Genomic DNA, 24,040 nt, shown 5'->3' with positions numbered 1-24,040 from the left:
TATTTTCTTAAAATAATGTCTTAAGTCTCTGCTTGAGTGAGAGAAAATCCTCTAAAGAGTTCCAAGAAAGTCACTGTTGATATCAAGCCTTTCATGTCAGGCCCATGCCATAGTGTGCCTTGCCTCGCAGGCAGGGCTTCGTTCTGGTAGCTGCTTTACAAATGAGGGAAGGGGAGTGCATCGGAATGGCCAGTGTAAATAGGGCATAAAACGTACTTAGTGTCTTGCCTTGCTTTAAGGCTGCTTTTGATCATTAAGAATTTCTAATTAGGAACCATTTTTGAATAGCACCAGTTCTGGTCTTTGTTTATGAATTACAAGGTAACCGTTAAATAATGCTCATCTCATTTTTCCTGATTTTGTAAAACTTACGAGAAGCCAAAAGCAACAGAATTGCGAAGGGTCAGTCTTTCATGTTAAAAATTCCTTGTACCGTAATGTGTGTTCATGTCTGCCATGCCCCCCCGTGATCCTCTAATCTAGTCAGTTTTCAGGTCTTTTAATTTTTGATTCTTCCTTTCTTTTCCCTTCCTCCTGTACCACTCACATACCTTTGTGTCTAAGGTACTACATAAATCTCCCCTCTGTCCAAGATTCTGTAGGGGGATTTCTTTGCGGACACGAGTTAGTCTGGCTGCTCTTGGAGGCCCCTTCTCATTCTAAGACACTGTGACATCCCTGCCTCTGCTCTTTTCCCTTCTCTAGCCTGTTCCGCACTCTGCCCAGACTCTGTCCCAGACTCTGCTTCTTCCTTCTAAAGTCCTCTTCAGTGCAAGCTCCAGTGCTTCCCCGCTCTCTGCACAGAAAATGTTTTATGATTTTGTTACCAGCCTGCCTTTTAAATTTACCTCCCAATTCTTTCCAAATTCTCTCTCTCTCTCTCTCTTTCTCTTTTTCCAGATCCTCTCTTGAACTGGTCCTCATTGGCCTCTGTGCACATGGGCTTCCTCCCCCAGTCCCATAGCACTCCTTATCTCTGCAATTCACTGAGCACTGTTACATCACTATCTCCCTATTAAAGGGTCTGCTCTTTGAATACAAAGAAAATTTTACCAATTGACTATGATACTTGCTAGGCACTCAGTAAATATTTTTTTGAATGAAGGAATGAGTGAATGAGCAATGTAAGAGTCAGGAGATTTTCAGTTCTATGCCAATACCTAGCAGAGGCAATATAAGCCTAATAGAAGAAGTAAGCTTTTGACTGACAAGAGTTCACTGACACCTATTAGCTAGTTGTCTGACCTTAAACAAGCCACTTAACATTTCTAACCTTCAGTTTTTAATCTGTAGGGTGGGAATAATGATATCTATTTCAGGATCACTGTGAAAATTAAAGGTGAAAATGTACATAATCTACATAAATACCCTAAGGTGCTCATCTAGTGATAGCTGTCATTATCTTACCACGTCTTTGCATGGCTGCCTCCCTCACTGCCTAAGGAAATAATAATATTTAAGAAGCACTTACTATGTGGCAGCTATTGTCCTAAGTACTTTACATCTGCTAAATCATTTAATCCTCACACTAACCCTAGGTCGGCACTATTAATGTCCCATTCTATAGGCGAGGAAATGAGCCACAGAGCAGTTAGAGAACTTGCCCCTGGTCATAAAACTAGTGACAGAACAAGTATTTGAATACAGGCTCTAGAATCTGTGCTCCTAACTGCTGTGCCTTTCCTGACTAATCACGGTATCTAAAATAACCCTCCCCCTGCCTGACCCAGTCTTCCCTTACTCAGCTTTACTTTTTAAAAAAATTTAATTTAATTATTAATTTAAAAAATGTTTATTGAAGTATAGTTGATTTACAAAATCGTGTTAGTTTTACAGGTACAGCACGGTGATTCAGTTATGTGTATATATATATATATATATATATATATTCCTTTTCAGATTCTTTTCCCTTAATCATGTTAGTTTTACAGGTACAGCACGGTGATTCAGTTATGTATATATATTCCTTTTCAGATTCTTTTCCCTTATAGATTATTACATAATATTGCATATAGTTCCCTGGGCTATACAATAGGTCCTTGTTGATTATCTATTTTATATGTAGTAGTATGTATATGTTAATCCCAACCTCCTAATTTATCCCTCCCGTATCCCCCTTCCCCTTTGGTAACTCTAAGTTTGTTTTCTATATCTGTGAGTCTCTTTCTGTTTTTCAGCTTTACTTTTCTTCATTGTACTTACCTCTACCTGAGGTTATTGAACTATGAGTTTATTTGTTTATTGTCATTTCCCCTGCTAGAATGTAAAGTCATAAGATTCATGAAGTTAGAGATTTTGTCATGTTTGGTGCTAAATCCCAAGGGCCTAAAACAGTGTTAACCACATAGTGAGTGCTCAATCAAATTTTTTGAATGAAGGCTTATTGTTACTTAATATGATTTTGGTAAGATTTCTTTATCTCAGTTTCTTTACCATGATCTCTTTGGCTTGCTTTTTAGCCTTAAATTTGTTCCGTGACCCACAAAGAAAAGCAGGCCTCAGTGCCACAGGGTTGTGACATTTCAGGGTTGTTCTGAGAATGATGTATGTAGTGCACTTATATCACCATGCTTGGCATGCAGTAGTGATAGAAGCTGCTAGAAGTAGTGGAACTAGCAGTAGTATACATCAGTGTTTCTCAAACCGTATATAGAAGCATCAGTGGTTTTTTTCCCAGTTCATCACAGACCAGCATTTTTGTAAAATTCAATAAAAATTAAATGAAAATTATTCTGTCGAATCATAAAATTAAAAAAATTTTACTCTCAGTATCAGTATGCACGTTATTGCTGACTGACTAACGGACCACACTTTGAGTGGTCTTGAGACAGAGAAAGAAGTAGTCTTTCTACTGCTGAATGATATTAGTATAATTTTTTTTTCAAAATTACCCTTTATTGTTGATGGTGTTTTCGAGAGGTTGTCCAAAATTACTCAGTTGTTTTTCTTCCGTTTAAAAATTAACTTTGGAATTCCCTGGCAGTCCAGTGGTTAGAACTCCGAGCTTTCATTGCCGAGAGCTGGGGTTCAATCCCTGCTCTGGGAAATAAGATCCCACAAGCTGCGTGGCACGGCAAAAAAAAAAAAAAAAAAAAAAAAATTAACTTTGACATTCTGGCCCAAATACTTCTGGACTTGTCTTCTGGACAATCTTAAGATTTCTTATATAATGCCAATCAGTGTTTACGAAAAGTGGAAGGGTTGCGGGAAACACCCTAGCAGATCCATGCTTTAAAGTGTTATTTCATATGTAGGTGCAACCTCTTAAAATACAATCACATTTGACATGTAAAATCGCATTTCAATGATTACACCTTATTTTTACTATACTCCAAGTTTTATTAAACTGTGGGAACATTCAGAATCTCTTACTTTTCTCAGGTAAAATAGAAAGTGTCCCTTCTGTCCCATTCATGGAGTTCGTAAGACGTCCAAGCTTCTCTGAAGTCTGTCAATTGCACCAAAGAGTCAAATGAATACTTAGAGCCCTACAGCTGTTTTCAGAAATCACACATTCAGGGCTTCCTTGGTGGCACAGTGGTTGAGAGTCCACCTGCCGATGCAGGAGACACGGGTTCGTGCCCCGGTCTGGGAGGATCCCACATGCCGCGGAGCGGCTGGGCCCGTGAGCCATGGCCACTGAGCCTGCGCATCCAGAGCCTGTCCTCCGCGGGGGGAGAGGCCACAGCAGTGAGAGCCCCGCGTACCGAAAAAAAAAAAAAAAAAAAAAAAAAGAAATCACGCATTCAAGATCGATACCTCAGAGCTGCATTTGCATCCCATGTGATACTGCTCCCCACCTCTCCATAAGCCATTCACTGTAAATCAATAAAAGACAGTTACCTGGAAGAAGAAAACTTGTTTCCTTCACCTTCTTTTCCCCCTTTTGCTAGTTATGATTCAGTATCTGTTCTTATTTTGCCAAGTTCCCAAGTCAAGTTTCGTTGTGTGGTATAAAACTCTCAAACACATTCAGGACTCGGGACTCCCCCTGCTGTGTGGCATTCCCACGACACTGCCACCTCTTCACCAGGGCAGCTCCTTCTCAAGTCTAGAGCATAAACTGACTCAGCCTGCTTGTTCTTGCTTATTGGAAAGAAATCTTTAAATTGTATGATTTTTAAAAATTGATTCCTAATGTTGTGTCACGTCTTGTTCATTTCATTTTTAAGAGTGGACACAAGTTCCCAAAGGCTACCAAGGGCTATGTTAGAATGGTTCTGGTAGTGTTGCCATCATTTTCGTTTTGTTTTGTTTTCCATTGATTTATCTGTTTATTCTCACTTGTCTCCGTTTTCCACTCTCATTTCTCTCACTACTCCCACTGGCAGTTATGCCAGTGTATTTTATGTGCCTTCTTTTATTTATGTCTTTTAAAATACATGTTTTTGTGTGTGTCTGCCTTTATTTTTTGAGTTGTATAACTGGTATTGTGTTATAGATTTTATGCTGGTTTTTTTTCTCAGAACCATATGCTTTCTTTTTTTTAATGTCACTTTATTGTTACAGAATCTAATCCAGGATCTTACATGGCATTTAGTTGTTGTATCTTCTTTTTTCTTTTTAATTGAGACATAACTCAAGTACTATAAATTTCATCGTTTTAAAGTATACAAGTCAGTGGTTTTTAGTATATTCATAAGGTTGTGCAACCATCCCCACCAATTCCAGAACATTTTATCACCCCTATAAGACACCACTACTCTACTTTCTTTCTCTGTGGATTTGCTAGGTATTTCATGTAAATGGAATTATATCTGACCTTTTGTGTCTGGCTTCTTTCACTTAGCAAAATGTTTTCGTGTTTCATCTGTGTTGTAGCATGTCCTTTTTAGGACATGCTAGGACTAATGAATAATATCCCATGATGTGTATATACATTTTGCTTATTTAATCATTATTTGATAGACACTTGGGTTGTTTCTATTTTTTTCTATTATGAATAATGCTGCTATGAACATTGGCATACAGTTTTTGTACAGATGCATGTTTTCATTTTTCTTGGGTGTATACGTAGGTGTGGAATTGTTGAGTCATATTATGTCATGTTTAACTTTTTGAGGAACTGTCGAACTGTTTTCCACAGCAGCTGCATTGTTATATATTCCCACCAGTAATGTATGAGGCTTCCGATTTCTCCACATCGTCACCATTTATTTTCCTTTGTGTGTGTGTGTGTGTGTATGTATATGTGTGTTTTAAGCCATTCCAGTGAGTGTGAAATACAATAGTATCTCATCGTGGTTTTGATTTGTATTTCCCTGGTGACTAGTGATGTTGAGCGTCTTTTCGTGTGCTATTGGTCACTTGCATATCTTCTTTGGAGAAATGTCTATTCATATCCTTCACTCACTTTTAATTGGGTTGTCTTTTTTATTGTTGAATTATAAGGCTTCTTTATATTCTGATTTTAGATCCTTATCTGATATATGGTTTGCAAGTCTTTTCTCCCATTTTGCGGGTTGTCTTTTCACTTTTTTGATATTGTCCTCTGATGCACAAAAATTTAATGTTGCTGTTGTCTAATTTATCTATCTTTTCTTTGGTTGCTTGTGCTTTTGGTATCACAGCATCAAGTGCCTTCAAGATTTATCTGAGTTGCTGGGTGAACAAATCTATTGCTTTTAACTACTTGACCATTTTCCATACTGTATATTTACCGCGTATTACCTGTCTCCTCCCCCATAGACAGCCACACCGTCTCCAACTCTGCATCATCACAAACTATCCTCTATACCTTCATATATGTACCTTATAAAACAGTGTGAGAATTTATTGGAGTGAAATTGCGTGATCAAAGAAATTGCTTACTTTGACCAAGTACTATCAGATTGTCCTCTGTAATTGCTGCAGCCATCTACACTCCCACCAACAGAACACTGAGGATTCCTTACCTTCACATCCCCACCAATACTCAGCATTATCCAGCTTTCAAGTTGGCTAGTGTACAGCAAGGAAAGTGTTACTTCATTGGTATATAATTTGCATTTCTCTGATTACCCATGAATTTGAGCATCTATTTGGATGCTTGTTTGGGGTTTTTTTTTTTTCTTGTAAATTGCCTCTTCATATCCTTTACCCATTTTTCTTGTGGGATTGCTGTCTTTTTCTTGTTGATTTTTAGAGATTCCTTTCAAATTATAGGCATTAGTCCAATTTAGTTTTAGAAAGCATAAATACCTTTTCCTGTCATCTGTATGTTAACTTTGACTATGGTACCCTTCATTATACAGAGTCTTAATTTAGATGTCACCAGATTATTCAATTTTTATTCAGTACCTTATGGCTTGTGCTTTTGAAATTTTATTTAAGATAAGTTATCTTTCCCCACCCCGTATCACAGAAATTTTCTCTTATATTATCGTCTGTTAGATTTCTAATTTTGCATATTGCATTTAGGTCTTTAATCCATCCGGAGCCTACCTTTACATATAGTTTTAGGAGGGATCCAGTTTTATTTTTTATTCTTACAGTGAGCCAGTTTTTCTAGTACCATCTATTAGATAGTACTTCTTTTCCTCATTGATTTGTGGAGCCATCTCTTCTGTATATTAACCTCCCCTTTAAACATGAATCTCCGTACCACAATGTTCATTGCAGCACTGTTTACAATAGCCAGGACATGGAAGCAAACTAAATGTCCATCAACAGATGAATGGATAAAGAAGATGTGGCACATATATACAATGGAATATTACTCAGCCATAAAAAGAAACAAAATTGAGTTATTTGTAGTGAGGTGGATGGACCTAGGGTCTGTCATAGAGAGTGAAGTAAGTCAGAAAGAGAAAAATACCTCATGCTAACACATATATATGGAATCTAAAAAAAAAAAAAGATAGTTCTGAAGAGTGTAGGGGCAGGACAGGAATAAAGACACAGACGTAGAGAATGGACTTGAGGACACGGGGAGGGGGAAGGGTAAGCTGGGACAAAGTGAGAGAGTGGCATTGACATATATACACTACCAAATGTAAAACAGATAGCTAGTGGGAAGCAGCCACATAGCAAAGGGAGATCAGCTCGGTGTTTTGTGACCACCTAGAGTGATGAGATAGGGAGGGTGGGAGGGAGACGCAAGAAGGAGGGGATATGGGAATATATGTATACGTATAGCTGATTCACTTTGTTATAAAGCAGAAACTAACACACCATTGTAAAGCAATTATACTCCTATAAAGATGTTAAAAAAAAGAAAAAAAAGAATCTCTAAGCTCTTTATTCTGTTCTGCTAGTTTATTATTATCTATCTGTACCTATTGTATATATACATATAATTTTAATACATATAAATATAATTTTTAAGAGTGTGTGTGTATATATATATTCACACACACACACATTTTTTTTTTAGTCTGTAACTTTGTGGTATATTCTAGTATCTGTCTGTTAAGGCACGTCTTTCTCCAAGCCCCCACCAAATCAACTAGGTATTCATGAAATTTTTCCATGTAAAATTTTAGAGCCAATTATTAAGCTACTCTAAAAATTCCAGCTGCAATTTTTATTGGAATATATTGAAAATATATTAACTTCGGGAAAATTTATACCTTTAAATATTAAGTCACCCCACCTAAGAGTATGGGCTATCTCTTCAGTTATTCAGGTCATCTTTCCAATAGAATTTTAGAAAGTTCTTTCATGAGATTCTTATTTATTCTTGGTAAAGATGATTCCCAATATATTAGAATGTTTGTTGCTAAAGTTTAACTGTGAGATTTTGTGTTTATCCTCTGATAATACACTTTCTCTTAAGTAGTTACATACAGAAACTCCAGCAAAAGTTTAATTCTCATTGAGGGAAAGATATACTTAACCCATTGCTTTACAAGAATCTTCAGATAAAATTCAGAGAGAACATAGGTCTGTTTGACATCATGGAATCAATATTTAACTTTGAAAAGCAGAACATCTTTTAACACAGAAATGAATTGGAGAAGTTATGTAGCATGGGTTGAAGGACTAAAAATGAAAAGAATACCATGATAGAAAGTTTATTTAACCTTGAAGAGGAAAATGAAAAAACATGTAACTGAAAGAGTAAGCACCAATATGTGGTGCTTTTTGCCTAGCTGCGACATCTCTCGTCCTTAGGGGAAGATAGAGGAAAACTTGAAATTGATCAGCTTACTTATACTGTCCTGCCCTGAAGTTATACACCCATTGCTCTAGCCAAGCTAGTGAAAGCCAAAAAATGTATCTAAATTGGACTAATACAAAGGTACAAGTATCTCCCAGTCATCTTGTTGATAGATGTAATTTTTCCCAGCAGTTACCATTCCCTCAACAGTAGCCATGAATTTATAATGACAGAAGAGGATTCAACTCTATAATGGGCACTCACGTTTAGAGGCAGGTAACTAGAAGTTGACATACCCCGTGAGCACAGGTGGAATGACTCTGGGATTTCTAATGGGCACAGGAATATGAATGAAGTGTGGAATTTCTAATGGGCACAAGAATATGAATGACGTGCGATTCCTGCAGTCAAGGAGTTCACAGTCTATCAGGGGAGACAGGTATTCACCCAGCCCTGACACAATGTGGTAAATGCTATGGAAACAGTGTGCTTAAGGAACAGGTAAGATTTCACAGAGGACATGACATTTTGAACAGGAGATGAAGTGGGAAGCCAGGAGTGCCAGGTGACAGTTTGGATAATATCTTCCGAGCAATAGAAAGTTGCCGTAGGTTTCTAAGCAAGGCCGTGGCACGTTTCAATGTATGTGCCAGGACTGGAACCTGGGAGGTGGAATAAACATGAGATTGGTGGCAAGGAGGTCAGCAAGGAGGCCAACAGAAGTAATTTGTTAAGGTAATTACGAAAATTAAATTCACAATAGTAAATAAAAGTGCAAGAAATAAATTTCCAGGTCACCCCCCACCAAAAATAAAAATTAAACAAAGTTCATGCACCACTCTCCCTTCTTGGATCATTTGATTTTAAAGAGGAAAGACAACCCTCTGGATAAGTTCTGCAAAGGTTGGGCCTCCATCTCTACATCTGGTACATGTTGAAATCCATGTAGACACACGAGCCCAGCAGGCAAAGTCAGAGCATCAGAAATCCTCAGGGGCTGCCACAGCTTAGCCAGATATCATTACCCTCCTCCCACTGCTGTTTATACCCTGGCCTGTGTTCTCAGAGTACTCTCAGTTACTTTCAGTTACAAGAGGTTCTTAAATAAGAATAGATTATTTATCTATGATTTTAGTCCCAAGAACTTTGAAGAGAAACAACTTAATCCAAGCCATAAAATACTGATGTATTTAGTGACCCTGAAGTCCCAGCTTTCTCAATAGAAATTGCTTCCTAAACATTCCTATTCCTTGTTTTTCCACATCAGTCTTTCTCTGTTTTCATTATGTTTGAGATTCAGATTTTATCAGTTTCTACATGTTCTAACCTAAAAATGGCCTCTTACCTCATTTTTGCTAAGTTAGGTAAATATTTCAGACTGTACACCTTAAGAGAAATATAGCCCCAAATAAGAAACATAGCACCAACCATTGTGATGATTATGATAACCATAATGATCATTTTAATAGAAACATTTATATAGTGAATATGATATGCCAGGCACTGTTCTAAGCATGTTTATCTATACAATAACCCCACGAGGTAGCTGTAATTCCCTTTTCATTGATGAGATGATTAGAAGCACAGAGAATTAAAGTAATTTGTTCAAGAACACATAGCTAGTAAATGATGGGATCTGGCTGAAACCCCATCAGTCTTGCTCCAAAGTTCATGGTCTTAATCATTAATCTATGCTCTCTCTTTGATATTTTAAAATATCCTATGTTTTAAAATTGGGGCGGGATAAAACATTAGAAAGTTTCAGCTTTTTTTTTTTTTTTTTTTTTGGCTGTGTTGGGTCTTCGTTGCTGCGTGCAGGCTTTCTCTAGTTGCGGCGCGTGGGCTTCCCGTTGCGGTGTCTTCTCGTTGCGGAACATGGGCTCTAGGCATGCGGGCTTCAGTAGTTGTGGCACATGGGCTCAGTAGTTGTGGCTCGCGGGTTGTAGAGCGTAGGCTCAGTAGCTGTGGCGCACGGTCTTAAGTTGTTCCGTGGCATGTGGGATCTTCCCGGACCAGAGCTCGAACCCGTGTCCCTTACATTGGCAGGCAGATTCTTAACCACTGCGCCACCAGGGAAGTCCGAAAGTTTCAGCTTTAAAAATAAATATGAGTCTGACAACCTCCAGAGTGTCTTTTAATTGTCATCTCCCATGAATTGGCATCTAGTTCTAGATGCAAGCAGTTACTTTGCTTAGTTATGAAATCTGCCTTCAAGGAACAACAGGAGTTCTGGAGCTGTAGAGGATGATGCTGAAACAAATGTTCCTTTTTTCACTTACATCTGTGCTCTTAGAAAATAGAATCAGTAAAATCTTTATAAACATTTGTCAATACTCAGGATGATTTTATAAGCTTCTCTTTGATCCTAGAGTCAGGTGAAGTAACTACTGCTACATTAAAGATGCAGGTTAAAGATACGCGTGTAATTTCCAGACTGGCCTCTGTGTTCCAGCGTTCCTGAGACCTGTCTTTGTCATCTAGAGTGGTTTACCAGTTATGGGCAGTACACTCTGGAAACCCATAAATATGTTACAAGGTAGTTCCCAGAGCTCAGTCCTCTAAATGATAGTATGGAGTGTGTTCATTTCTGATTTTCATGTTGTGTGGACGACCAAAACAAAGGTGAAAGAGGGAAAGCATGTGCAGTAAGAAGGATTCCTGTTCTCTTCAAACATAAACATCAATCAGAAGCCACGGGGAAAAAGACGTTAGTTCCAGTCGCCAGCAGCTGACAGCAGTGCTGCTTGTGTAAAGTCACTACCGTTGGGAAAGTGACAACCACTTGTTACTGTCTCACTTTCACATTTTTATGTACAAATTCTTATTTCTCTTGTTTCGCCTTTGAACAGAGCATCTTGGTCCACCATCAGGAACAAACTCCGCCAGGCAAAGCCCAGCCCTGCTGCACAGGCCCGTGGGACAGTCACAGGCCAACCACATACCTGGGGACAGGTGGGGCTGCTCTTCTCAGGTTTTGTTTTTTTTCTCTGCTCATCTCCCCACTTTTCATCACCCACCCACCACCACTCATCTCCACACAATTATGCAGAAGCCAGCCGGTTAGGTCAAGATGAGGCTTCTACTCCCTCCAGTCCCTCTGTCCCTTCCTCCCCCTCTTCCCAGCCCCAGCCCAGGGTGCAGCGTAACAGGTGGGGATTAGAAAGAAGTGACAGTAGCACCTACTCTGCTGCTCTAGGTCCTCATGGTTTTGGTAAGGGAAGCCCCAGACCCACATCGATTACCATCTTCTTAGACTACCCAAGCAGTATCTGTGCATATTTCTTTCCTCTTTCGTTGAAAATATTAGTCATGAAACAAAAACTAAATTTCCAAAAATTCAGCATCTTCACAGGCATTGGTACTGCAGGAGAGCCATTTTTCACTGTAACAAGGTCAGCTTATCTACCCTCCGGTTCAGTGACTTGAGTGCAGTTTTCCTTGATGTAAACTGTGCAGAGACACCCTTAAAACAAAAAAACAAAAACAAAACAAAAAAACAGCATGGGGGTGTTGACAGACTTTAAGCCATGCTGGAGTTAGTGGCTAGTTTTTGCCTGGCATCTCTCTGCTTCTAGGTACAGCCTGTCTTAATAGCAGTTTGTCAGAGGGAGAATGGCAAAATTCAGCTTTTGAAGGAAAAGAAATTGATCTGCTTTTACTTTTAGGCTGTTTTTCATATTCTCAGTTCAGAGAGTGACTTGATTTCTCTTTCCTGTAGAAGTGTCGCAGAAGGTGAAATTGGAAAAGACGTCTCCACTTCTTACAGACACTCGTGGTCTGACCACAAGCACCTTGCCCAGCCTGACACTGCAGTGATTTCAGTCATAGGCAGCCGGCACAATCAGGTAACAGAGATTCCCCCTAGATGCAGACTGTTCTTTTCAGTTGATGAATCACTGACACTGATGAATTTTAATTGCAAATCAGTTCAGATAAATTTGTTCCCCAAATTGATCATTCTTAAGGACCTACTCTGTGTTTGGCATTCTCTTAGTGTCCACGAGATGACGTAAAGAGTGAAAAAGAAGTTTATCCTCTATTGGAGAAATTTTAACCCTTAGTTGAGTACCTAGAAATAGCAGTGTTTTAGTTAATCAAAGAAGGATTTGGGGTGGGTTTTTTTTTTTCTTTTTTCAGGAAAATTAGTCAAAATCTGCTTAAAGGAAGCACTGTTCAAAATTCTGTTCTCTTATTGTTCTGTTGCATATTGACCAACTAGTAGAGAAGACATGTAATCTTCAAATTAATTTAGGCTGCATTTATAGAAATTAAGTAGCCCTTCGACCAAAACGTACATTCCTTCCTTATGATATAGAAATGCATATTGATATCATATGATAGCACTTACATGTGGAATCCCCAAAAAATGATACAAATGAACTTATTTACAAAACAAAAACAGACCCACAGATATAGAAGACACTAAGTTTACGAAAGGGGATGGGGCATGGGGACGGGGGATAATTCGGAGTTTGAGATAACATATACACCCTACTATATATAAAATAGGTAATCAACAGGGACCTACTGTAGAGCACAGAACTATACTCAATATCTTGTAATAAACTATAATGGAAAAGAATCTGAAAAAGAATAGATATATATACATGTGTAACTGAATCACTTTCTTGTGCACTTGAAACTAACACAACATCGTAAATTAACTGTACTTCAATATTTTTTAAAAGTGCGTATTGAGAGTATAAATCATTTCTTCCGGCCATAAAAGGAGTCTTTCATCAAACTTTAAATAAAGCAGTCCATGTAAACTTGTTTTTCTTACTCTTCTCTCTCTCTAGAGCCTTGGTTGTTACCCAGTGGAGCTGGAGCGAGGCCCCCGGGGCTTTGGATTCAGCCTCAGGGGTGGGAAGGAATACAACATGGGGCTGTTCATCCTGCGTCTCGCTGAGGATGGTCCTGCCATCAAAGATGGCAGAATTCACGTGAGTTGGCTTCTCTCTGCAACCTTTGGTTCTGGCTCCAGACTGGAAACTTCTGAAAATAGTTGATTAAAGGGAATGCAGAAACCTCCTGAACCTATGAAGCAAGATTTTCCATCACTAAAACCTGAAAGGCAGATGCTTGTCATTATTTCATTTCCTCTTTGCAGGGTGCTATACTGTATTGCAGTTAGGCTGCTTGCGCTGGCTTGACTTTGGTCAGTAAGAAAAAATCAATTTTACTTACGTAGTCAACATTCAAGGGCAAATGGATTAATAAATAAAATATACTTTCATCTTATTAAAAGTCTTGGGAAAGCCAGGATGAAACAGAATCATCGACTTCTTCCAAGAAACAGTAATCCCAGGATTTTTTTTTTCCTCTTAGCTACTTCTAGAGGGAGCCAGAGGTCGAAAAGCATGACTCTCCCAACCTTTATTATCATTTGCAGGACTAGAAATCACATCAGCAATGTTCCTGCATAAGTGTTTTCAGCTCTGAAACACTATAGCTTTGTACATGGCATTGAGGCCAGATGGTTTATGGATCTGCAAAAGATATTTTCCTTCCTTCTCTAGATGTTACTTAGAGGATTCTTATATAGAAGACATTTGCTGGGCTCAATTTTTTTTTAAATAGTTAATTTACTGGTATTCAATTATATGCTAAAAAATTATAAAATCCGGACAGCCTTCCCCTTCCTATTCAAGAGAACTTAGGACTTCCTCCCTCTGCTACCAATAGGCATCAGGGAAAGAGAAATTTTTCTTCTTCTCCTTTTTATTTTTCTCTTTTACTTTTAACTAAGTAAACTAATTAGAAAGGCAGATGACCCTGGCACATTATTAGATGGTATATTCTAACAATGATTAGAAAAGTCTTCTGGGTGATTGCAGTTTTGAATTATGCACATCACTACTCCACTCCCATTGCTCATTTCATAAACATTTACTGAGTGTTTGCTTTACGCAAGGATTTATACATGATACTGAATGAGCTGGGAGAAAGAGTGATCCCAAAACGAGATACCATGCGTTCTCTAAAGGACTAGACTTTTGTACAAGTTCAAAGTAGGTGAATATGAGTAGAGAAGATTTCATAGAAGAGGTGGCATTGGACAGTCAATAGGATTTCAACAGGGATAGATTAAGAAAACATTCCAGGCTGAAGAAATGAGCAAAGGGGTAAAACGAAGGAAGTACACGTCATATATAGGGAACTGCAAGTGGTCAAGTTTACCTAGAGTCTATTTAGGAAATACATAGGAGGGTAGAAGAAAATGAGAATATGAAAGTAGGATGAATCACCAGTATGTAGGTCCAAGACAGTGGAAAGTCACAGAAGGCTTTTGCGCCAAGAGTCCCCCTGAGAGCAATACACTGATAAAATCAGTCTCTTGGTTTGTAGGATGGATGAGGGGATGGGGCTAGCTATAGTTTAGGCATCCAGTCATGATGGTGGGAGTGTAACTTGGTTGGTAGTACTTTGGGTGGACGGTAAGTGATGCGTGTGGGATCAACTGTTAATGCAGAAAAGACCAGTTTAGATGACTGACAGGTATTAAATGAGTGAAGGATGAAGGGAAAAAAAAGAGTAAAGGATGGCTTAGAGGCTTCACCCTGCCTGTACTATGAAAAAAACGTGAGGGAGGCCAGTGGCAGAAAGGATCTGGCAAAGACTGATGATGTACTAAGTTGTAGTCATGTTGAAGGACCAGCTGGTTGAGCAGGTGTAAATATTTAGCAGGCAGTTAGCACAAGAGGTAAAGTCCCAGATGTGACATTACCCAGACAGAAGTGATAACTGATGCCTTTGCTGTGGATGAGTTCACTAAAGGAGAAGATTTAGAGAGTTGTAGGCCAGGGGCAGGACTCTGGATAAGGCTTGTCATTAGTGGACCATAGAAAGTAGAGAAAATGGGGAGGGTGAGAACGCAGAGCAGCAGACGCAGAGCTGGAGGGTGCTGACAGCCAAAGTCCATTAGTGTGCTGAAGCTGAGCTGTTTGCTCTCGCTGCAGTTCACTCTCTTGTAGGGACAGTTTAGTAAAGTGGGGAGAACATGGGTTTGGAAATCAGACAGGACAAGGATCGAACTCTGGTTCTGCCACCTTGTAGCTGTGCATAGTTGGGTAACTACTCTGAACCTGCACAAAACGCAGAGCTATAATACACATAAAATACATGGCCCAAGTAAACTTCTTAAAGTTTTAGTAAGAGCAGTTTGAGGCACTGTTTATGGGGATGACATACTTATTTCTGGTTTTCTTGGTCCTTTCTCTCCTCTGCCCCCCGCCTTTTAAAAAAAAAACCTTTAAGTCATTTAAATCTGGAGTTTTAAAAATATCTCCTATTGTATATTGTATCACAAAACTCCAGTTAAACCAAAAACTAGGATATAATTGAAATGTTGGTTTCAAATATAACCCTCAGATACACTAATCTCACCAAATAAAAGGCAAACAAAGAGACCTTAAAGGATTCTATTTCTAAACCGTGTTATTCTTTTTTTTTAATGTCATTTTGAAAGCCTACTAACTTTTTTTTTTAAATTAATTTATTTATTTATTTTAGTTTTGGCTGTGTTGGGTCTTCGTTTCTGTGCGAGGGCTTTCTCTAGTTGTGGCGAGCAGGGGCCACTCTTCATCGCGATGTGCGGGCCTCTCACCATCGCGGCCTCCCTTGTTGCGGAGCACAGGCTCTGGACGCGTAGGCTCAGTTGTTGTGGCTCACGGGCCCAGTTGCTCCGCGGCATGTGGGATCTTCCCAGACCAGGGCTCGAACCCGTGTCCCCTGCGTTAGCAGGCAGATTCTCAACCACTGCGCCACCAGGGAAGCCCCATGTTATTCTTAATAATGAACAGAAACTTTAGAATTATGTGATTAAATCAGCTTTAATATAAAAAAGAAACTGAAATTTGAAAGCAAAAGCAAGTAAGCTATTACTGCTATGCCCAGGTTTGTTCTAAACTCTAATAAAATAAATCAGCCTTTCAGAGAATTATTTTTCTGGCTACTAAATTATCAAAATCTTGACTTGGTGTAGGCATCATGGGAGCTTTGCTGTAAATGACAACTTACTCGGGTGGCTACTGTCCCAAAAGATGAGAATTTATCTCCAGCTGACACTTGTGCATGGAGCCAGCCACCTGAGCATCCATCCTGTCTGCCTTCCCCTCTTGCCTCTCTCCTCTTCTCCTGTGTCTTTTCTGTTAAGCAGACACTGTACTTTGTGTCCTGTACCTGTTATTCCCGTATCTTCAGCACCTGAGGTAGTGCCTTGAATATTGATAGTAGCTGCTCCATAGATATTTGTTGAAAGAATAGAGTGCATGGTTAATATTTCTAGATAATGAGAGAATTAATTTTTTTTAAATATTTAAGATTAACTCCCAGAACTTAGTACTGGGTAGACAGGACTTGGGCTATATGAAGGAATAAGCAAACAGTGTAATAGTATAATTCACTAAAACAAGAAAATGTTAACTTTTAATATAGATGGAAAGGTGTGGAAAGGATCTGTACATTTAGTGAGTCTTCAGCTGGTCCTTAAATCCTGTTAAGAGTTAGAGAGGAAGGGAAAGCGTTCTGGGCTAAGGGAATGAGAAATCAGCTGAATGGAAAAAGTCCATTTTAGGGACTTTTAATATTTGACAAAGAACAGAATCAGATTTAGAAACTATTAAGAGTCTCTTGTCTTCCAGACCACATGTTTTCACTTGTATAGTTTTAGTCTCACAAAAACTCTGTGAGATAGGTGGCATTATCCCCACTTGTAGATTAAAACTGAGGCTCAGGGAGACTAAGTCACAGCCACAGAGGGACCCAGGTCCGTTGTCTCTCAGCCTGGTCTGTGTGCTTTCACGTCAGGCCATGATTATGTCGTTTGGACTCAATTCCTTTGGGAGGCATAAAGGGTCTTAACAGGTTGTAAGATAATGTAAGCAATGTGTTAGAAATATTGTTTGTCATTTTAATACATTTTAGTGGATGTTGTTTTAAAAACTGCAAGACTGCCTTAAAAAAGTGACTTTTTTTTTAAAGGAACACAATTTTTCTCTATCCTTCTTCCTACTTTCCCCCTTTTGGTTCTCCTATTCTCATTTTTTTCTTCCCCTTTCATTTCTTTCTTCTCTCCTCTCTCCTCTCCTCTGTCCCCCACAATTCTGTTTTTCAATAATATAAAAACCTGACCTTGAATCTTTATTCTTATCAAAAGATATATTCCCCATTTTTTGTATTTTTATCACACTTAAATTTTTTAAAGTAACAAACTTTTAAAAGAATGTTTGCATTTCCCTCTCAAAGGTGTGATTTTTTTAATCTTAAGCTTTGTGTAGTCCAGTTTAGAACTTTTTCCCCTTTTGAGGGCCTCTCTACCATAAATCTTAAAACCATGGCTTTCCTCTCCTTCACCCTAATTTAGTTTTTAAATTAAACAAAAATGACACCTGGTGGCAGATCTGTTCAATTACAAGTTTTTTGCACTTTATTTATTGTGCTGAAAGAATAAGAAATATGCAGGTTTGGACAGAGAATTTAAGCCAAAGAATATAATTGAAATGAATTATAACCTCCATCACGTTTTTACAAGATGTACCCAAAGCATGCTCCAAGTAGTATCTATTTTAATTTTCATTTCTCTAATTATCAGAGGGTTTTATACCTGGTGCTAATTTGTCATCTGTGTTTCCTCATGAAAATGATTTTTCTATAATCACTTATTAAAGGAAATCTGGGTACCGACTTTTGTTTCACTTATATACCTATTGTGGATATAAGGGTTTTTTTTTAATGAATTGTGTTTATTACTTTTTCTCCATCCTATTATGTTTATTATCATATTTTGGGGTTTTTTTTAGATTTTTTTTCCACTTTATGTGTTAAATCCATCTATTTTGTGATATCCTCCATTTCTTCACTCATTTTTTTTCCATAAATATGCAATAAAACTTGTTCTATTTTCTTAGTTTACTTGAAAAGTTTTTGCATTGTATAGAACGGGGTGCAGTCTAGAGTTGAATCTTCATCCTGCTACACTTTTTTTTTTTTTTTTGGCTGCTTGGGTCTTTGTTGCTGCGCGTGGGCTTTCACTAGTTGAGGTGAGCTGGGGCTACTCTTCGTTGCAGTGTGCGGGTTTCTCATTGTGGTGGCTTCCCTTGTTGCGGAGACGGGCTCTAGGTGCGCGGGCTTCAGTAGTTTTGGCTCGCGGGCTCTAGAGCGCAGGCTCAGTAGTTGTGGCGCTTAGGCTTAGTTGCTCCGCGGCACGTGGGATCTTCCCGGACCAGGGATCGAACCTGTGTCCCCTTCACTGGCAGGCAGATTCTTAACCACTCTGCCACCCGGGAAGTCCCTCATCCTGCTATGCTTTAAATCTTTTTTTGGAAAACCAGAAAATAAATCATTTGAAAATTAACATTTATTTGTGCTTGGTGTATAATCCTGTTTTTAGCTCATTAATTCCTCCCAACAACCCCAGGAGGTAGGTACTAATGTTTTCCCCACTTAACAGAGAGGAAAATGAGACCACTCTGCTAGGACAAGGTCGAGCCAGGAGTGAACCACAGACATTATGACTCCAAAGACCAGCTTCCAAGCCACTGTGCTCTGCTGCAGCTGTGGATACAGAGCAATCCTACTCACCTCTGTTAAATAATTACTGAGTCCTCTTCTGTTATTTCTGCATTGTTTTAGTAAGCTCTGCAAATATTTGAATTGCTTTTTGGAATTTCAGTAATTGTCCATTGTTCAGTTTTTCTGTTTTGAAGCCAATACCCTTTAGTTGTTTGTCACCTCGAAATGTTTAAAATATGGATATATTTTTAAATCATTACCATCATTATCTTTAACCAGGTCCTTTGCAGAAGTTATACTTCACTCATTCACATGTTTCCTTTTTCTTTTCAAATAACTACAGACAACATTTCTAGTAAATAGCAATGGTACTGAGGCATTTTATTCTGATCCCTAGCTTTTTTGTTTTCTAGGGAAATCACTACACACTAAAGTTATTTAGTGTAAGCCAGCTATTGGTTTTAAATAAGTATTCATATTAGTATGAATTTCTCCAAGCGGACTTTTCTTAGAGTTTTAGTCTATAAATATTTCATTTAGGTGATGCCTCATATATGTACAGGGCATAGCGGCAACACAAAGGAAGTAGGCAAGTTCTCCCTGGAGGCCAGGATAGGCTTCAAAGATGAGGAGCCACGTACCTAGGATTTAGGATATTCAGCTCGAGTCGGAAAGTACCCTTCACAGGTGGATTAATCAGAGGTAGCTCTGTGGTATCATGTGGGTCATAGAGCCTTCACCTCTCCCACCACTTAACCTTTGGTTGAAAACTTAGAATTTGATTCTTGACTTCAAGATGCCCAGATCCTGCTTACTAGTCATATAAACTTTTATAGCATAAATAAAACTGGACATCATCTCTTCCTATTGCTACCACCTGTCCACTCCTCATCAACTCTAGCATAATAGCACTGTGCACAAGTTAAATATTTTACAAAGAGGATCATTCAGCAGAGTTGGGTGGCTCTAGGGATGACAAAACAGAACTGAAGGAGGATGTGTAGTTTCATGTTGTTTCTGTGAATGTTCCCTGTCTAGGTTGGGGACCAGATTGTTGAAATCAATGGGGAACCTACACAAGGCATCACACATACTCGAGCAATTGAGCTCATTCAGGCCGGTGGAAATAAAGTTCTTCTTCTTTTGAGGCCAGGAACTGGCTTGATACCTGACCATGGTAAGTTAAGCAGCTCACCTGTAGCTGAAAAGCTGAGAATGTGTTAGGGAGGGGGCAGCAGAAGGAAAAGGAATATCTATTAGGAGGGGACAGATATTTTACTGCTAATTCAGAGGTAACCACCAGAACCATCTAAAGTTAGTTACTATAAATAATAATGTTACAAAATAAGTGACTTCATACAGAACTTTTGTTAGACTAGAATATATATGTTAAGCTAGTTTCAACAGAAAACATAGTTGCTTTTGCAAAGTGCCTATAAAAAACAAGAACATTAGAGGCAAACGATTTTAATGTCATGAAAAGCATTTGAAATCTCTTCATATGTTATTTTCTTCCTTATAGTAAGATGAGTTTCTCTCTTAGTGAGCGGCATAAGAACTTTAGGCTTTTCTGGTCATTTGTCAGAAACAAGTTACTTTAGCTCTACCTAGAGACCAGGAGTTGCACTTGGGACCATTTCTGTAGTCCTGCACTGATCTTAAATTTCCTTGGTTTCATTGTATGTTTTTGAAATATCACAGTATTTGAAAATCACTGTTTATCAACTGAGTGCACTAGTCTAGAAATACAATACCACACCACTTAGTCCTTGTCCGTTCCAGTTTCCTCCCTTCCCCCCCATAGAGCTTTTGAGGGATAAGTATAGACATGACCTCCTACAGTCCCCTTCCAGCCTGTAATTCTCTGACTGTATGACCTTCCACCATCTGCTTGTAAACCATACGTCCCCGGTGACATCTTTGCTAACTGCGCTGTGATGTTTTTTTACACAGTCCTAGGCTTTTTCTCTTCCTTCTTCAGGTTTGGCTCCTTCCGGTCTGTGCTCCTACGTGAAACCTGAGCAACATTAAGGCTTTCAGGGCTTTTCTTGGTCTTTCCTTAAAAAGATTTGGTAAATTTGCATGTCTTGTAAATCTCTTCCTTCTTTTTTTTTCTTTTTAATTAAAAATGATGCTATTAAATACATCTACTTCTATCTTCTGCACTTTTCAGTTTCCTTTTGACATTAAATTTGACAGCTGAAAGCAAGAAAATTATTTACAAATGCCCATGAACTCCATTCTGGTTACCACAGTTTGGTCTCCTTTATTAGTGATTTTGGCAAATCCTTAAGCTATATCCATCAATAATATCTAAATTAGTAAGCTGCTTGGACCAGGTAATTTGGTCCAATTTTATTATTTATTTCTTTTAAGATTTTTATTGGGCTTTTGCTACTTATAAAGAATTTACACATCATATATTATCGTACCTATTATACAAAAGTAATTGGAAAAATGAATACTATTATTTTGTATATATAAAACAACCTACCCTTCAGGTACAAGTATAGCTGTCTGTATATGTCTGCCTTTATAGAGAGAGATCTAAACATAAATGAACTTTATTTATAAAATACCCAGTCAGTTTGTTTAAGCAGTCAGTAAAATTCAAATGGCTATCAAAAAATCAAAACTTAATTGTTCCTATTTATAATTCTAAAATTTAATAATTTTCTACTCAAATCACTTTTTTTAGGTGATTGGAATATTAATAACCCTTCATCTTCCAATGTGATTTATGATGAACAGTCACCATTTCACCCATCTGCACATTCTGCTTCCATATTTGAAGAGTCTCGTGTGCCAGTAATTGAAGAATCTTTGATGAGAGTTCAGATATGTGAAAAGGCAGAAGAATTAAAGGACTTTGTGCCTGAAAAGAAAAGCACTTTAAATGAAAATCAGTCTGATGTAAAACATCAGTCTCTTCTCCATAAAAATGTGAATAAAAGGGATCCATCCAACAGTCATGGGCACAGTGATAAGAAAAATCTCTTGAAAGTAGAAAATGGTGTCACACCAAGAGGCAGATCTGCTAGTCCCAAAAAGTCAGCCAGTCGATATTCAGAGGAACATTTAGAAAAGATTCCCAGTCCTCTAAAAAATGACCCCAAAAGAAGACCCAGAGATCGATCACTCAGCCCCAGGAAAGGAGAGAATAAAAGTAGTCAGATCAGCACCAGGGCAGCTTCTGGACAAGATCATTGCAGAAAAAGCAGAGGACAGTCTTCAAGCCCAAAGAAGCAGCAAAAAACTGAAGGAGGCAAAGACCAATCAAATGCGAACCAAAGAGTAGGGGGCCATGCTAGCAACAATGCTGAGCAGACGTCAGATGGGAAAGAAAGATCAGGTGTTATCAGGAAAGATACAAATCCGAGTCAGCCTGGAAAAAACAGAACCAGGTCTCCAGAGAAAAAAAGCAAGAGAATGGATGAAAAGTCTCTTCCATCCAAAAAGACAAATAACATTACTAGTAGAGCTATATCGGAAAATGAAAAAGGAAAGAAAGCAATCTTAGTAGAAACAAGTTCTAGTAAAGATAAAATAGGAGAAAATGTCAAAATATCAGAAAAGAAGCCAAAGCAGGAACCTGAAGAAAGAATGGTTTTAAACAAAATAGAAGATCACAAAAGAAAAGAACTAGAGGCAGCTGACAAAAACAAAGAGCGCGGAGGGTTCAAACCTGAAAGCGGTTCTCCAGCTAAGAAAGCAACAATAACTCCAGGGCCTTGGAAGGTGCCAAGTGCAAGTAGAGCCACAGGCACTACTGGTGTGGCTGAGAGGCGACTGTGACCTTTAGTATAAAACAAAGAAAAACAAGTTGTAATCTTTTCCTACTAAAAAGCAGTGTTCCCCTCCCTCCCCCAAAATCATTTTTTCAGGAATTCTGAAACACACATAAGTACCTTTTAATTTGAGCATCAAGTTACCTAGGCTGCATGAAGGGCCTGCAGGATTGCTAAGAACCCACTGTCCTCCTTGGCTGGCTGCCCGCCTTGCGCTCAGGAAGGAGCCGCACCCACGGGCTCATCGGACACTCCCGGCTCAGGCCGCCCAGCTCATCTTCATGAGTGTCTGAACAAATGACATGTTGATATTCACAACGTGGTCACAACTCACTTTATATTTGTGCCAAGTTATATCTACTGTATCATGTCTTTTATCCTTCTCACTCAGATATTTCCACAGTAATGAAAAAACTAGGTTTGGCTTGGAAGTTGATATTCTCAATAGCATGTTGCATGTTTACAGAGAGAAATATTTGAGCCCTTGCAGAAGAAGAGATTGTTAACTCATCATTAAAGATGGCAGTTGCCTCTCCTAACAGCTTACTGATGACGTCCCCGTTTAAAAATAAAACTCCCAAACATCACTACTGGAAAGAAAAAAAAAAATGTAGTCAAATATTGACTTTCTTATGGCTGTTTATTTTAATTCGGCCGGATAAGGTATTTCAAATAACTGTTAAAGATGTTATTTACAAATGAACGTTCAAATGAGAAAGCACTTCAGTCGATTAAGATTTCACCTCCTGCTGTGTTATCCAACTCTAATGTGTTATAGCATCTCAGATCACCCTTTTATTTCATTTATTTTATTATGAAACCACAAAGAAGCATGTGGAAATATTGCTTATTGCTATTTGAAGAAAAACTACCATATTTCTATTTCTGGATATTTTGGTTGAACCAACTTCTAAGTCATTAGTCATTAATACATAATACATATTTGAAGAGGCACTTAATCATGAAACCAGTTTCACGGTCCATTGCCAGATGAGGTACCAACTCATCGGGCAGCAGCTGTACAAGTTCGAGTGTTGAGAAGCAGAACCTGTGTGAGACCGGCTCACAAGCAAGTGAGAACAAACGTGGTGGTAGACAGTCCTTGCTAGATCTTAATTTTAATATCTAGCTACATTAACCTATTTACAAACAAGAAAGGGAGAGTAAACATCTGCTTAGCTTGTACAGATTTTCAGAATTCTTTTATAAAGTCTAATTAAAGATGTTTGTTGGAAGGTGGAGACAGTTTTTAGCTCCATAAAATAGATCCGGGTTTCTCAGCCCCGGGAAGCAGCATTCAGTAGCATCTATAAATAAAGGAACATTCTCAGAATAAAACCATTTTCTGGAGTATTTGAACACACTTGTTCTGTCACCCTGGGTTCATCTTGTTATTGTGAAACACATCATGTCCAGGTCCTTCCCTCTCAGAGTCTGACTGTGAAATTCTTTAATATAACAACTAAATCAGCCCCTGTAGATAAGACATGCTTCCCAGAGTGAGATTTCTGAAATCCCCTTTTCATCCAGAACTATATTTACCCACCTATTGTAACTACTTGAATAGAGAAGAATTAGAAGGCTTGATAAATGCTAAGAATTTAGTATCACAGAAATGATTTATTTTCCCTGTAGTCCACAATTATTAGTGATAAAAATC

General features: G+C 38.5%; 1 protein-coding gene across 6 annotated transcripts in view; it reads left to right on the top strand.

The window, feature by feature from the left end:
* MAGI3 (membrane associated guanylate kinase, WW and PDZ domain containing 3) overlaps positions 1-22,461 on the top strand; it is a 264,648-nt gene extending 242,187 nt beyond the window's left edge. For 4 of the 6 annotated variants that reach the window (XM_024119937.3, XM_028488986.2, XM_024119936.3 and 1 more), the window contains 5 exons: positions 10,930-11,032; positions 11,799-11,925; positions 12,880-13,023; positions 19,631-19,769; positions 21,291-22,461. In XM_024119937.3, coding sequence (XP_023975705.1) covers positions 10,930-11,032; positions 11,799-11,925; positions 12,880-13,023; positions 19,631-19,769; positions 21,291-22,387 — 1,610 coding nt within the window. In that variant the 3' untranslated portion in view covers positions 22,388-22,461. Of the gene's footprint in view, positions 1-10,929; positions 11,033-11,798; positions 11,926-12,879; positions 13,024-19,630; positions 19,770-20,573; positions 20,665-21,290 lie in introns of all 6 variants that reach the window. The other 2 variants (XM_024119939.3, XM_024119938.3) reach the window with 1 other exon arrangement.
* Positions 22,462-24,040: the final 1,579 nt, after the last annotated feature.

The sequence above is a fragment of the Physeter macrocephalus genome, chromosome 4, assembly GCF_002837175.3.
Source record: "Physeter macrocephalus isolate SW-GA chromosome 4, ASM283717v5, whole genome shotgun sequence".
In the NCBI taxonomy this organism is placed as follows: Eukaryota; Metazoa; Chordata; class Mammalia; order Artiodactyla; family Physeteridae; genus Physeter; species Physeter macrocephalus.
The sequence above is the reverse complement of the archived record's forward strand: the minus strand, read 5'-3'. Positions and strand labels throughout refer to the sequence as shown.